The sequence below is a fragment of the Cherax quadricarinatus genome, chromosome 85 (genome assembly GCF_038502225.1).
Source record: "Cherax quadricarinatus isolate ZL_2023a chromosome 85, ASM3850222v1, whole genome shotgun sequence".
Lineage (NCBI taxonomy): Eukaryota > Metazoa > Arthropoda > Malacostraca > Decapoda > Parastacidae > Cherax > Cherax quadricarinatus.
The window spans coordinates 15,721,306-15,737,571 of record NC_091376.1 but is presented as its reverse complement, the minus strand read 5'-3'; the positions used below and the strand labels follow the sequence as shown (position 1 = coordinate 15,737,571).

At 42.1% G+C, this 16,266-nt stretch overlaps 1 protein-coding gene across 1 annotated transcript in view; it reads left to right on the top strand.

Annotated features, from left to right (window-relative positions):
• LOC128703123 (uncharacterized) overlaps window positions 1-15,501 on the top strand; it is a 42,784-nt gene extending 27,283 nt beyond the window's left edge. The window contains exon 3 of the mRNA XM_070103454.1: window positions 14,594-15,501. Coding sequence (XP_069959555.1) covers window positions 14,594-15,084 — 491 coding nt within the window. The 3' untranslated portion in view covers window positions 15,085-15,501. The remainder of the gene's footprint in view (window positions 1-14,593) is intronic.
• The last annotated feature ends 765 nt before the right edge of the window (window positions 15,502-16,266 follow it).

Sequence of the window (16,266 nt, the reverse complement as noted above, 5' to 3'; positions counted from 1 at the left end):
CCACATCAGGAGGAAAACAACAGTGAAGGACCAGGTAATCAGACTGAGGAAGGGTGATGGGGAATTCACAAGAAACGACCGAGGGGTATGTCAGGAGCTCAACACGAGATTTAAAGAAGTATTTATAGTGGAAACCAGTAGGACTCCACGAAATCAGAGCAGGGGGATGCACCAGCAAGTGCTGGATGAGGTACATATAACCAAGGAGGAGGTGAAGAAGCTGCTATGCGAACTTGACACCTCAAAGGCGGTGGGACCAGACAACATCTCTCCGTGGGTCCTTGAAGACGGAGCAGAGATATTGTGTGTGCCATTAACAAAGATCTTCAACACATCATTTGAAACTGGGCAACTCCCTGAGGTATGGAAGATGGCAAATGTAGTCCCAATTTTTAAAAAGGGAGACAGACATGAGGCACTAAACTACAGGCCTGTATCACTAACGTGTATAGTATGCAAGGTCATGGAGAAGATCATCAGGAGGAGAGTGGTGGAGCACCTGGAAAGAAACAAGTGTATAATTGACAACCAGCACGGTTCCAGGGAAGGAAAATCCTGTGTCACAAACCTACTAGAGTTTTATGACAAGGTGACAGAAGTAAGACAAGAGAGAGAGGGTTGGATCGACTGCATTTTTTTGGACTGCAAGAAGGCCTTCGACACAGTTCCTCACAAGAGGTTACTGCAAAAGCTAGAGGATCAGGCACACATAACAGGAAAGGCGCTGCAATGGATCAAAGAATACCTGACAGGGAGGCAACAACGAGTCATGGTACGTGACGAGGTGTCAGAGTGGGCGCCTGTGACAAGCGGGGTTCCACAGGGGTCAGTCCTAGGACCTGTGCTGTTCTTGGTATATGTGAACGACATAACGGAAGGGATAGACTCAGAAGTGTCCTTGTTTGCAGATGATGTGAAGTTAATGAGAAAAATCAAATCGGATGAGGATCAGGCAGGACTACAAAGTGACCTGGACAAGCTACAAGCCTGGTCCAGCACATGGTTCCTTGAGTTTAACCCTGCCAAGTGCAAAGTCATGAAGATTGGGGAAGGGCAAAGAAGACCGTAGACACAATATAGTTTAGATGGCCAAAGACTGCAAACCTCACTCAAGGAAAAAGATCTGGGGGTGAGTATAACACCGAGCATATCTCCTGAGGCGCACATCAATCAGATAACTGCTGCAGCATACGGGCGCCTGGCAAACCTACGGATAGCGTTCCGATACCTCAGTAAGGATTCGTTCAAGACTCTGTACCATTTACGTCAGGTCCATACTGGAGTATGCAGCACCAGTTTGGAATCCACACCTAGTCAAACACGTCAAGAAATTAGAGAAAGTGCAAAGGTTTGCAACAAGACGAGTCCCAGAGCCACGGGGATTGTCCTACGAAGAAAGATTGAGGGAAATCGGCCTGAAAACACTGGAGGACAGGAGGGTCAGGGGAGACATGATAACGACATATAAAATACTGCGCGGAATTGACAAGGTGGGCAAAGACGGGATGTTCCAGAGAAGGGACACAGACACAAGAGGTCACAATTGCAAGGTGAAGACTCAGATGAATCAAAGGGATGTTAGGAAGTATTTCTTCAGTCATAGAGTAGTCAGGCCGTGGAATAGCCTAGAAAGTGACGTAGTGGAGGCGGGAACCATACATAATTTTAAGGCGAGGTATGACAAAGCTCATGGGGCAGGGAGAGAGAGGACCTAGTAGCAATCAGCGAAGAGGCGGGGCCAGGAGCTATGACTCGACCCCTGCAACCACAAATAGGTGAGTTCAAATAGGTGAGTACACACACAGAAGACAAGATGTTCCAGAGATGGGACACAGAAGCAAGGGGTCACAACTGGAAGCTGAAGACTCAGACGAATCACAGGGATGTTAGGAAGCATTTCTTCAGTCATAGAGTTCTCAGGAAGTGGAATAGTCCAGAAAGTTATGTAGTGGAAGCAGGAACCATACATAGCTTTAAGACGAGGTATGACAAAGCTCAGAAAGCAGAGAGAGAGGACCTAGTAGCGATCAGTGGAAAGGCGGGGCCAGGAGTTGAGTCTCGACCCATCCTACCACAACTAGGTGAGTACAATTAGATGAGAACACACACACACACACACAAACACACACAAACACAAACACACGCAAACACACACATAAACACACACACAAACACAAAACAAACACACACACATACACACACACAAACACACACACAAACACAAAACAAACACACACATACACACACACACACACACACACACACACACACACACACACATACACACACACACACACACACACACACACATACACACACACACACACACGCACACACACACACATACACACACACACACACTCACACACACGTATACACACACACAGACTCAAAGACACACAGACACACACACACATAGACACACACAGACACACACACAGACACACACACAGACACACACACAGACACATACGCAGACACACACACAGACACACACACAGACACACACAGACACACACACATACACACACATACACACAGACACACACACAGACACACACAGACACACACACACACACACACACACACACACACACACACACACACACACACACACACACACACACACACACACACATGCAAACACACACACACATACACACAGACACACACACACACACACACACACACACACACACACACACACACACACACACACACACACACACACACAACTATTCTCAGAACCATACAACCTATCACACCATCCCAACAAACACTACAATCCATACCCACAGCCTCCACCCAACAGAGCTATAGAATCCCACAGTATGCTTCCAGGTCTCCCACCCTCACAGGCCCCCTAAACCACAGTGTTGGAAAGGAAACTGAAGGTATGGTACACAAACGCTGAGGGAATAACAAATAAGTGGGAGGAGTGGCATGAAAGAGTCAAAGACGCATCACCGGACATCATAGCTCTCACAGAAACCAAGCTTACAGGTATGATAACAGATGCCATCTTTCCAACGGGATACCAAATCCTGAGGAAAGACAGAGGGAACAGGGGGAGGTGGAGGAGTGGCATTGCTGATCAAAAATCGCTGGAGTTTTGATGAGCTGGAGAGAGGAGACAGCGGAGAAGAAAGTGATCACATAGCGGGAACGCTTCACTCTGGAGGTCCCAAGGTGGTAAAGCAGTGATGTATAACCAACCACAGAACAGCAGGAGGCCAAGGCAAGAGTACGACGAGAGCAATAGAGCGATGGTTGACACACTGGCTACAGTGGCCAGAAGAGCTCATGCATGCAGGGCAAAGCTCCTGATCATGGGTGACTTTAACCACAAGGAGATCGATTGGGAGAACTTGGACCCGCATGGGGGCCAAGATACATGGAGGGCTCAGATGATGGAGGTGGTACTGAAAAACTTCATGTACCAACACGTAAGGGACACTACAAGAGAGAGAGGAGAGGATGAGCCAGCAAGGCTGGACTTAGTGTTCACCTTGAGTAGTGCAGATATCGAGGACATCACATATGAAAGACCCCTTGGGGCCAGTGACCATGTGGTTTTAAGCTTCGAATGCACAGTAGAGCTACAAGCAGGAAGGCCAGGACGAATGAAGCCAAACTACAAGAAAGGGGACTACACAGGAATGAGGAACTTCCTGAACGGGGTTCAGTGGGAAAGAGAACTGGCAGGGAAGCCAGTTAATGAGATGATGGAATATGTAGCAACGAAATGCAAGGAGGCTGAGGAGTGGTTTGTACCCAAGGGTAACAGGAATAATGAAAAAGCCAGGATGAGCCCATGGTTTACCCAAAGGTGCAGGGAGGCAAAAACCAAGTGTGCTAGGGAATGGAAGAAATATAGAAGGCAAAGGACACAGGAGAATAAGGAGAGCAGTCGTAGAGCCAGAAACGAATATGCACAGATAAGAAGGGAAGCCCAAAGACAATATGAAAATGACATAGCAGCAAAAGCCAAATCTGACCCGAAACTGTTGTACAGCCACATCAGGAGGAAAACAACAGTCAAGGACCAGGTAATCGGACTATGGAAGGAAGGAGGAGAGACAACAAGAAATGACCGTGAAGTATGTGAGGAACTCAACAAGAGATTCAAAGAAGTGTTCACAGAGGAGACAGAAGGGGCTCCAGAAAGACGGAGAGGTGGGGCACACCACCATGTGCTGGACACAGTGCACACAACCGAGGAAGAAGTGAAGAGGCTTCTGAGTGAGCTAGATACCTCAAAGGCAATGGGGCCAGATAACATCTCCCCATGGGTATTGAGAGAGGGAGCAGAGGCGCTATGTGTACCCCTAACAACAATATTCAATACATCTATCGATTGCTTGAGGCATGGAAGACAGCAAATGTAGTCCCAATCTTTAAAAAAGGAGACAGACATGAAGCATTAAACTACAGACCTGTGTCACTGACATGTATAGTATGCAAAATCATGGAGAAGATTATCAGGAGAAGAGTGTTGGAACACCTAGAAAGGAATGATCTCATCAACAGCAGCCAACATGGTTTCTGGGAAGGGAAATCATGTGTCACAAACCTACTGGAGTTCTATGACATGGTCACAGCAGTAAGACAAGAGAGAGAGGGGTGGGTGGATTGCATATTCTTGGACTGCAAGAAGGCGTTTGACACAGTTCCACACAAGAGATTGGTGCAAAAACTGGAGGACCAAGCAGGGGTAACAGGGAAGGCACTACAATGGATTTGGGAATACTTGTCAGGAAGACAGCAGCGAGTCAAGGTACGTGGCGAGGTGTCAGTGTGGGCACCTGTGACCAGCGGGGTCCCACAGGGGTCAGTCCTAGGACCAGTGCTGTTTCTGGTATTTGTGAACGACATGACGGAAGGAATAGACTCTGAGGTGTCCCTGTTTGCAGATGACGTGAAGTTGATGAGAAGAATTCACTCGATCGAAGACCAGGCAGAACTACAAAGGGATCTGGACAGGCTGCAGACCTGGTCCAGCAATTGTCTCCTGGAGATCAATCCCACCAAGTGCAAAGTCATGAAGATTGGGGAAGGGCAAAGAAGACTGCAGACGGAGTACAGTCTAGGGGGCCAGAGACTACAAACCTCACTCAAGGAAAAAGATCTTGGGGTGAGTATAACACCAGGCACATCTCCTGAAGCGCACATCAACCAAATAACTGCTGCAGCATATGGGCGCCTAGCAAACCTCAGAGCAGCATTCCGACATCTTAATAAGGAGTCGTTCAGGACCCTGTACACCGTGTACGTTAGGCCCATATTGGAGTATGCGGCACCAGTTTGGAACCCACACCTAGCCAAGCATGTAAAGAAACTAGAGAAAGTGGAAAGGTTTGCCACAAGACTAGTCCCAGAGCTAAGAAGTATGTCCTACGAGGAGAGGTTAAGGGAAATTAACCTGACGACACTGGAGGACAGGAAAGATAGGGGAGACATGATAACGACTTACAAAATACTGAGAGGAATTGACAAGGTGTACAAAGACAGGATGTTCCAGAGACTGGACACTGTAACAAGGGGACACAGTTGGAAGTTGAAGACGCAGATGAATCACATGGATGTTAGGAAGTATTTCTTCAGCCACAGAGTAGTCAGTAAGTGGAATAGTTTGGGAAGCGATGTAGTGGAGGCAGGATCCATACATAGCTTTAAGCAGAGGTATGATAAAGCTCCTGGCTCAGGGAGAGTGACCTAGTAGCGATCAGTGAAGAGGCGGGGCCAGGAGCTCGGACTCGACCCCCGCAACCTCAACTAGGTGAGTACAACTAGGTGAGTACACACATACACACACACACACATATACAGGATTTCACACCTTTATGTGAATTTACGTAATTTTAGGCACACAAGACAGTACAGTGGGAACCAAGAGATAGGGTACATATGCAAAACATATGTAGTACATACGATGGAAATAAGGACTGCTTACAAAAACGCATGCATACACACACACATACACGCACACTAGGTGAGAACAGGATCTGCTGTTAGGCACTTGAATAGCTGTAGCACACACACACACACACACACACACACACACACACACACACACACACACACACACACACACACACACACACACACACACACACACACACACACATACACATACACATACACACACATATACAGGATTTCACACCTTTATGTGAATTGACCCTCTAACCCTTCCTTCTTTCTCCGTCTCTTTGTCTCTTTTCCTCTCTTCCTCTCTATCTCTATTCTTCTCTAGAAACGAATATGCACAGATAAGAAGGGAGGCCCAACGATAGTATGAAAACGACATGGCAGCGAAAGCCAAATCAGACCCGAAGCTGTTATAGAGCCACATCAGGAGGAAAACAACAGTCAAGGACCAGGTAATCAGGCTAAGGAACGAAGGAGGAGAGACAACATGAAATGACCGTGAAGTATGTGAGGAACTCAACAAGAGATTCAAAGAAGTGTTCACAGAGGAGACAGAAGGGGCTCCAGAGGGACGTAGAGGTGTGGCACATCACCAGGTGCTGGACATGGTACACACAACCGAGGAAGAAGTGAAGAGGCTTCTGAGTGAGCTAGATACCTCAAAGGCAATGGAGCCAGATAACATCTCTCCTTGGGTCCTGAGAGAGGGAGCAGAGGAGCTATGGGTACCCTTAACAACAATATTCAATACATCTATCGAAACAGGGAGATTGCCTGAGGCATGGAAGACAGCAAATGTAGTCCCAATCTTTAAAAAAGGAGACAGACATGAAGCACTAAACTACAGACCAGTATCACTGACACGTATAGTATGCAAAGTCATGGAGAAGATTGTCAGGAGAAGAGTGGTGGAACACCTAGAAAGGAATGATCTCATCAACAGCACCCAACATGGTTTCAGGGATGGGAAATCCTGTGTCACAAACCTACTGGAGTTCTATGACAAGGTGACAGCAGTAAGACAAGAGAGAGAGGGGTGGGTGGATTGCATTTTCTTGGACTGCAAGATGGCGTTTGACACAGTACCACACAGGAGATTAGTGCAAAAACTAGAGGACCAAGCAGGGATAATAAGGAAGGCACTACAATGGATCAGGGAATATTTGTCATGAAGACAGCAGCGAGTAATGGTACGTGGCGAGGTGTCAGAGTGGGCACCTGTGACCAGTGGGGTCCCACAGGGGTCAGTCCTAGGACCAGTGCTGTTTCTGGTTTTTGTGAACGACATGACAGAAGGAATAAACTCTGAGGTGTCACTGTTTGCAGATGACGTGAAGTTGATGAGAAGAATTCATTCGATCGAAGATCAGGCAAAACTACAAAGGGATCTGGACAGGCTGCAGACCTGGTCCAGCAATTGGCTCCTGGAGTTCAATCCCACCAAGTGCAAAGTCATGAAGATTGGGGAAGGGCAAAGAAGACCGCAGACGGAGTACAGTCTAGGGGGCCAGAGACTACAAACCTCACTCAAGGAAAAAGATCTTGGGGTGAGTATAACACCAGGCACATCTCCTGAAGCGCACATCAACCAAATAACTGCTGCAGCATATGGGCGCCTAGCAAACCTCAGAGCAGCATTCCGACATCTTAATAAGGAGTCGTTCAGGACCCTGTACACCGTGTACGTTAGGCCCATATTGGAGTATGTGGCACCAGTTTGGAACCCACACCTAGCCAAGCATGTAAAGAAACTAGAGAAAGTACAAAGGTTTGCAACAGGACAAGTCCCAGAGCTAAGAAGTATGTCCTACGAGGAGAGGTTAAGGGAAATCAACCTGACGACACTGGAGGACAGGAGAGATAGGGGGGACATGATAACGACTTACAAAATACTGAGAGGAATTGACAAGGTGGACTAAGACAGGATGTTCCAGAGACTGGACACAGCAACAAGGGGACACAGTTGGAAGCTGAAGACACAGATGAATTACAGGGATGTTAGGAAGTATTTCTTCAGCCACAGAGTAGTCAGGAAGTGGAATAGTTTGGGAAGAGATGTAGTGGAGGCAGGATCCATACATAGCTTTAAGCAGAGGTACGATAAAGCTCATGGTTCAGGGAGAGTGACCTAGTGGCGACCAGTGAAGAGGCGGGGCCAGCAGCTTGGACTCGACCCCTGCAACCTCAGCTAGGTGAGTACAACTAGGTGAATACACACACTCATATTAACATGACAGAAGTCCTAACTTCAATTAATAAGAAATTTTAAGTGTGGTATAGAAACACAGAAGGAATCAAAATAAAGAAGTGAGCTGAAGGGCAGAGTAGCAGAGGACCATCCAGATAATATAGCTATCACGAGATTAAACTTTCTGCAGTGTTAATTAATGCATTATTTCCTATGGTAGATATCATAATGAGAGGAGAGAGATAGAGAGAGAGAGACAGAGATAGAGATAAAGCAATAGAGAGAGAGAGAGAGAGAGAGAGAGAGAGAGAGAGAGAGAGAGAGAGAGAGAGAGAGAGAGAGAGAGAGAGAGAGAGAGAGAGAGAGAGAGAGAGAGAGAGAGAGAGAGAGAGAGAGAGAGAGAGATCACAAGGGAAGGAGGTATGATAATGACTCAGTGGATTTTAAAGGAGATACAAAATTTGGATGGTGTAACTTCAAAAGCCATATAATAGGATACATTATGACTGAGGGACCCGAGGTAACAGCAGCAGTAGTTTATAACCCACTACTGACCACCACAAGTCTGAAGTAGCACTATGATAAGATCACAGCCACAATGAAAATTCTAGGAAACGCAGCACACAGAGCAAATAAGACCATAGCATAGTTACTGATTACAGGTGATTTTCTTCGTAAGGAAATAGACTGACAGAACTGGCAGCCATAAAGTGGAAGAGAAATATGAAGACCATAATTATTGAAGGCGACGAGAGTGGGGTCAGGGATGAACCAGGTCGACTAGACTTGATTTTTAATTTAGGTGAATATTAAGTTTATAGAAGTGAATATGGGATTTCATCAGGAGATAGTAACCACGTTGCTCAGCCTTAAATGCTTTGTAGATGTGACAGCGGAGAAGAGAGGAGGCACAAATATTTAACCCGATTACAGAAGAGGGGACTATGAAGGGATGAAAGATTTTCTAAATGGAATCCAATGGAGCAGAGAACTGAGCAGGCAGATAACTCCTGAGATGACGGAGGGTTTCGGCAGCAAGTGCCTGGAGGTAACAAGGTTCGTACCTAACAGTTGTAAGAAGTAAATAGTATTCAGAAGAGGCCCTTGGTTTAATCAGAGCTGCAGAGAGGCCAACGGAAGGTGCAAAAGAACGTCGAAAACGTCCTGAACATAGATGACAAAATAAAATAGAGCTAAGCAAAATAATGAGGAATAAATAAACAAGGTAAAAAAAAGTCAGCCGAACGTCAGTGTCTGAATAACACAACAGGAAAAGACAACTCAGAGCCGAAATTACTACGCAGTCAAATAAAGAGGAAGCTGACTGTGTAAGACCAAGTATTCAGGATGAAGAAAGACGAAGGGAAACTCACAGAAAATTATAGAGAAGTTTTCAAGGAATTAAGCACAAGATTTAAAGAAGCACTCATTGAGGAAACAGGGAAGGTGCCAGAACGTTAAAAAGGCTAATCAACATATATTGGATAGAATTCAAGTATCAAAGGTGAAAAAATGAAACTACTAAAAGTGCCAGATACATCAGAATCCAGGGAGTTAATGCCATATCACTAAGAATACTGAAAGAAAGAGAGGAAGCACTACGTAAACTTTAAGCAATGATACGCAACTTGTCTCTGCAGACGGAAAACTGCGAGGTGTGACTTTAATATACAGACAGAGGGACAGACAAGAGAGACTAAATTATAGGGAAATATCACAAACATCTGTCCAGGATATTGGAAAAGATAATTAAGAAATAAAAATCCGGACACGGCAGATATCGCCACCTTAAGTGCCAGATGTGAAGAAAAGTATTTTAAGTAAAGACGAAAATGAGAGATAAGCACGTAAGCTCTCTGACTCACGTACTTACACTTCTCTTGTTTCCAACCGTCTTGATCGCATCAAGAAAACTTCTCCGATTTCTGTCCTCCTGACTTTGGCCTCGTTCAACGTTTCCTTGTTATTTATCTCTGTCACATTTCTATGGTCTTCCTAAAACTCATAAACCTGATATCCCTCTACGTCCCATCACATCCTACAGAGGTTCTGTCTGTTATTCTTTGCCTCTTGGCTGCCCAAAATTCTCACTCTTCTTGGTACTTTTTCTCCTGCTCACCTCCGTCACTCTCGACTTCATCGAACGTGTTCGCTCTCTGTAAGATGCCTAATCTTGATGATGTTTTTAATTTTCTCATAGTGAAAGTACTGAAGGGTTATTTTATCTCCCTGTACCTACTGATATCTTCCTTGGTCTTATTCGCCTATGTGTCAACTCCTTTCAAGGTAAATTTTATTCCCAAACCTTCAGTGTCGCTATGGGCTCTCCTCTGCCGCATATTCTTGCTAACCTTTATATGGTGTGCTTCCCTCCCTCTGGTAGATGACAAATTGCTCTTTGGCCTAATTACTCTAGCCTCTTCCAACCATTTTTCGATGCCCTTAACAATCTTGCTCCTTCCATGAGGTTTAAAACTGAATAGGAATCTAACTCTTTGCTTTTTTTCTTTCTTTGATGTATATATACATATACACACACACATATATATACATATATATATATTTATATATTTATATATATATATATATATATATATATATATATATATATATATATATATATATGTATATATATATATATATATATATATTTGAAAAACAACAACTGTGAAAGAATAGAGAAATTCCAAGCGCTTTCGTGACTACTCACATTATCAAGGAACTATGAAAGTAAAGCATCCAAAGAAGGTATATAAGGGGTCTGGCCAACACCTCACTATCAGATCCCACAAACGGTTAAACACCTGACGCGCGCCGGCCCGACTGGACAGGTCCTTCGCACAACCCACCAACAAACTATTCTACCCAAGAAAATTTAAAAAATTATTATTTGTCCAGTGTATTATTAAATTCTTCCCAAATTCTATTAATTATAAATGGATCTAATTTATATAAACCAAAGGAAATGTTCATATTATTGTCAAAACTGCTTTTTATGAAACAAGATTCAATAATATTCCTGTCGACCATGGACTTGCTTGATACTACTTTCTCAACTTTTTGAAAATCAATTGGATGGTTAAAATCTCTTACATGAATAAATAGAGCATTGGAATCTTGTCCAGTTCTAATGCTATATTTATGTTGTTTTAATCTTAGTTCGAGATTTTTACCATTTTGACCGTAATAAACTTTATCGCAAATTTTACAAGGAATCTTATAGACACATCCATCAGCATTTTGGGGAGAATTCTTTATCAAAAGTTTTTTTACTGTATCAAGATTTTTGAATACAAGTTTAATATTAAAAGTCTTAAGAAGAGAAGGCATATCAACCAAGTTTTCATGGTAAGGGAGAACCAACATATTTTTAGTTGAATAAGGCTGGTTGTCCCTTTTTGGATAGTAAAAAGTGTTTCTAGCAACTTTAAAAGATTTATCAATTACATTTCTTGGGTACTTTAAATCATTACCTATTTCATAAATTTTGGATATTTCCTCATCTATGAACTCAGGACTACAAATTCGTAAAGCTCTCAAAAACATTGATGAGAAAACAGACAGTTTGACTCTATCTTGATGCGAAGAATAATAGTGGACATAGGAACAGTTATTTGTAGATTTTCTGTAAATTTTAAATTTGAATTCATTATTACCCTTAATAATTAAAACATCTAGAAAAGGCAATGAGTTATTTTCTTCAAACTCAACAGTAAAGTTTATAGAATGGGCTAAGCTATTTAATTTTCCAAGAAAATGGTGTATATCTACATTTTTGGGCATAAGACACAAAATATCATCAACATATCTGAACCATTTAGCTCTATTAGGGAGGATTGTGTTAAGCAACCTTGTTTCAAAAAATTCCATGGTTGTTTTGCATATTCTGAAATCACCTGTTTACTGTGATCTTATTGCATATATATATATATATATATATATATATATATATATATATATATATATATATATATATATATATATATATATATATATATATATATATATATATATATATATGTCCACTACTCGGATACAGGTTTTTTACGTTTATCTCCAGCTTATACACAATGGTATGTACATTTACTACTTTTCTTACCATGTTTCGTCTGTCAAGAAGAGTGTTCTTATTTCTCTTTTTCTCTGTGACCTCCGCATTTGTGACCGTCAGTTCCTACACTCGGAAATTTCCACTCTTCGTAATTCTTTCTCTCGTCTTGGCTACCCTTACCATTTCACAAACTCTGCCCTTGGTGTCTACGTTATTTCATGCTCCGCAAGTTTTCAGAGTAGACAACAAGGGCACAAAAAGCGTTAGACTGCTGACGTAGATAATGCTCTTATCTCTCATATTAGAGATCACAGTCATCCTATTGACTGGTCCTCTGGTAAAATTGTCTACCCTACTTCTAGCCTTCACAGTCGCCGCCTTGTTGAAGTATTCCTTATACACATCTTTCCTTGTTTGAATCTTAGTCCTAGCTTTGCCTCTGTAAATGCCTTCCTTTCTCATTAGATTGCCAAATGCTCCAAACTTCACAACTGACCTGATCATTTCTTCTCCTCTTTCCCCTACCTCTTCTCCTTTCCTATTTTTTCCCTTTTCTGTCTTTCTTTTCCTTTCTTCTGCCTAGTGTGTTCTGTCCTTCAGTTTTCTCCCTCCTATATTTTCGGTCCTTACACTGACCCAACTTCTACTACTATGACTACCACTCTCTTTCTACTGCTATTACTACTACCATTAATACTGCCTCCATTTACTCCTTATTCTCTCTTGTGCAGCTACACTGCTCTCTCTACTTTATACTGCCACTATTACTACCAGCCTTACCACTACTTCTTTTTCTTCCTCTCTTGGTCCCGTCCCTGTTCCCCTCATCTATATATACTGGCTCCCTCACTCTTTTTTGTTAGTGGGATTTTGTAAAGGGTCCAAGTCAGACCGTAGCGTCGTCATAAGCTTTTCTCTCTCCTATGTGTGGGTTACATGTGTATTGCTCCAGTAACGGTAATATATTACTTACGTGATCTATCAGTAATCATCAAGATGGCGCTGTATGTTTTCATTTTAATCTCGTCGTACCTTGGACGACTTCTTGACTCACTTAATAACGTGACTGCAAATCAACCACGGAACGGGTAAGGGTTTGAACCCATTGCGGATAAGTCCTAAAACTCCAGGCCAGTGCGTCAACCACTGGGTCAGCTCGCTACAATAAGATTCGTCCAACTAGGTATATATATACACGATAGGGAGGTTAGCTTCCCTATGGTGTTTAGAAATATACCTAGCTGGATGAATGTTATTGTAGCCAGCTGGCCCAGTGGTTGACGAACTCGCTTGGAGTTTTACGACTTACTCGCCATTGGTTCAAACCCCCACCCATTCCGAGGTTTGTCTACAATCATGTTGTTACTATTTCGCCAGTTAAATTCTTCCTTGGTGGGGTTATCCTAGATTTTCCAATAATGGGTCTTCATCGCTGCTGTCAAAGCTTTTTCCGCGAAATCCTTAGTGTAACGCAGTATAATATCATAGGTTTTCTGAATTTACTCATCTAAATACTCAGGGCAACATATGCACAAAGTTCTCAGAAACATTGTGAGAAACATTTCTTTTTGCTCTAGTTTCATAAATGGAATAATAGTAGTTGGTTGATTGATTAAGTCATCATGGAACGGGAGAATATTACTCACCTTCTCCTCAACTAAGAGTTTAGTCTTAGTTTAGTGTATTATCCATCACAATAACAACCTCCAGGTATACATACCCATGGTATGTATACCCATGGTATAGTGGTAATCAAAAGATTACAGAGGCACATAATAGGTCCAGGAACTGGACCGCAGAATTTTGACTACTGAATAAGTTACAATGGTAATGAGCTATTTGCATATTTATATTTGGTTACAATCGTAATGACTTATTCATGCCGAAACGAATTAAGTTAAAAAATATTAGTGCAGCTTATATGCGGTAATGAGTTACTTACAATAGCCAAAATCAGGGCATTTTTCCAGAATGGTTGGTAATATACCACTGTGGATACAATACTTTAACATTTCTTGAACATTTGAGATTGAGTTGCCTCTTAATTCATTAATTTTATGGCATTCCAGCACATAATGACACAAGGAGTGACAATCGTCCATCTAGGAAAGTTTATATTTAGTTATGTCTACATGAGCTATATACTGTTAGTAATGACTGCTAAAATTATTTCTAATGCGAGTGTAATCGAATCTTAATGTAGACGTCACATGCTTGATCTCCAACTCGAATCTCACCAATGAAAAAAATTTATAACCATTTATTAAGATTTTTTTCTGAAACATTCCATATAATTACTTAATTTATCTTCTGTTCAGAAGTTTAGTGAGATTGTTAACAACGTGAGAGTAAAATAATCCATAAATGTTTTCTAACAAACTTGGCGTTGCTGATAATGTTTCGTTCAAATGTTCATGACACAGGTGTGATAGTGCCCTCCTCGCTACCAGTTGACTGCACCGATGGTTACTATTTCAACGATGGCCACGCAGTTCCTCGGTGTGACCCCATAAGTGATGCTGGAGCAGATTTCTGCAGCGACCTTTGCAATCCCTGTGTATACCAGTGTGATACAGCCGGCCAAGTCACGCCCAACCCCACGGACTGCAACACCTATTACGTGTGTCTTGCGGGCGGCCTCGTCTTGGAACAACAGTGTCCTGGCAACGCTCCGTTCTTTGATTTCAACACAGGAGAATGTACGGCGGATGACACCTTGTGTTACAATTACTGCGATACCTGCGTGCCTCACTGTACTGAGCAAAACGAGAAAGTCCCAGACCCTCTTGATTGTCACAATTTCTATGTGTGTAATCCCCCAAACATCGCCAGCTTCATCTGCCCACACACAGAGATCTTCAGCAGGGTCACACTAGAATGTGAAGCAGATGCTGATTGTATCATTGACTGTTAAGAGTTGGAAAAGGTGACACTTTTGTCCAGGAAGAGTGTCACCTAAGACTCAGCAAAGTGAAGCGACAACAACAATAACCACAGCCTTACGAAACTTATGGACACGAAACTTACTGTAGTAAAAAAATTTAACCCAAATACCTATTTAATATTATGTATGCGTAATTGCAGTGATATCCAGAACAGAACAGTGATATAAAATAAATCACTGTTAATAAGATTTAAATTTGAAAACTGACTTAATTTATGTATTTTGAACAGTATTTTAAACAAGCTACCAATTTTCCATCTAAATGATACCTGCACATTACGTACAAGATACATATTATCTACAAGATACAAATTATCTATAAGATACAAAGTTATTGTCTGTATGATAATTATTATTTTCTACACGTTTCCTGTTAATTATCAACAGGTTATTTTGATTGTCAATGTAGACGGAGTTGCTATTAATGGCTTACAGAGAATTGTTGTGTTCATTCTGTACAATTTGCTCTACTGTTATGGTATCATCCGTGTATGACCAGCACATTTAATCTAATCTAAATACAAAAAAATCTGGCAATATCAACCATATATACAATTTATCCTCTTACCCTCAAATCCGTAATATGTTTTCAACAGTGTTATTACTCTTACCATTAACAATCACTACTTAACCCGCTCTCACCAGAATACACGTGAATTAAACTTAACTTCACCTGCCACTAACGTTCAAATTTTATATGTATATCTGATATACTTTTAAGGCAATAAACACAAAAGGAAAATCACAACACTGGGACCTACACAGAACGCCGCAACGCAATGACCTTAGAAGATGCAAACTATACAGATATAAATAAACGAAGAAAAAAAAAGAGGAGATATTTGCATTTCAGAGCAAATTTCTCAATTTCAGAATTAAAACTTAATTAATGGTAAGAAACCGGCTGTATTCCACCGAGTCAGAGTGGCCCAAAAAGAAAATTTCTCTTTCTAAAGTTAGTAATGCATACAGGAGGTGAGGTTACTACCCCTTGCACACAGCAATTCAGTCGCATCTAACAACACACATGGCTTACACACGAAGAATTCTATTCCACTTCCCAATGGAGATAAGAGGAAATAAAAAAGGAACAACAACTAGTAAGAAAACAGAAGAAAACCCAGAGAGGTGTGTATATATATGATTGTCCAT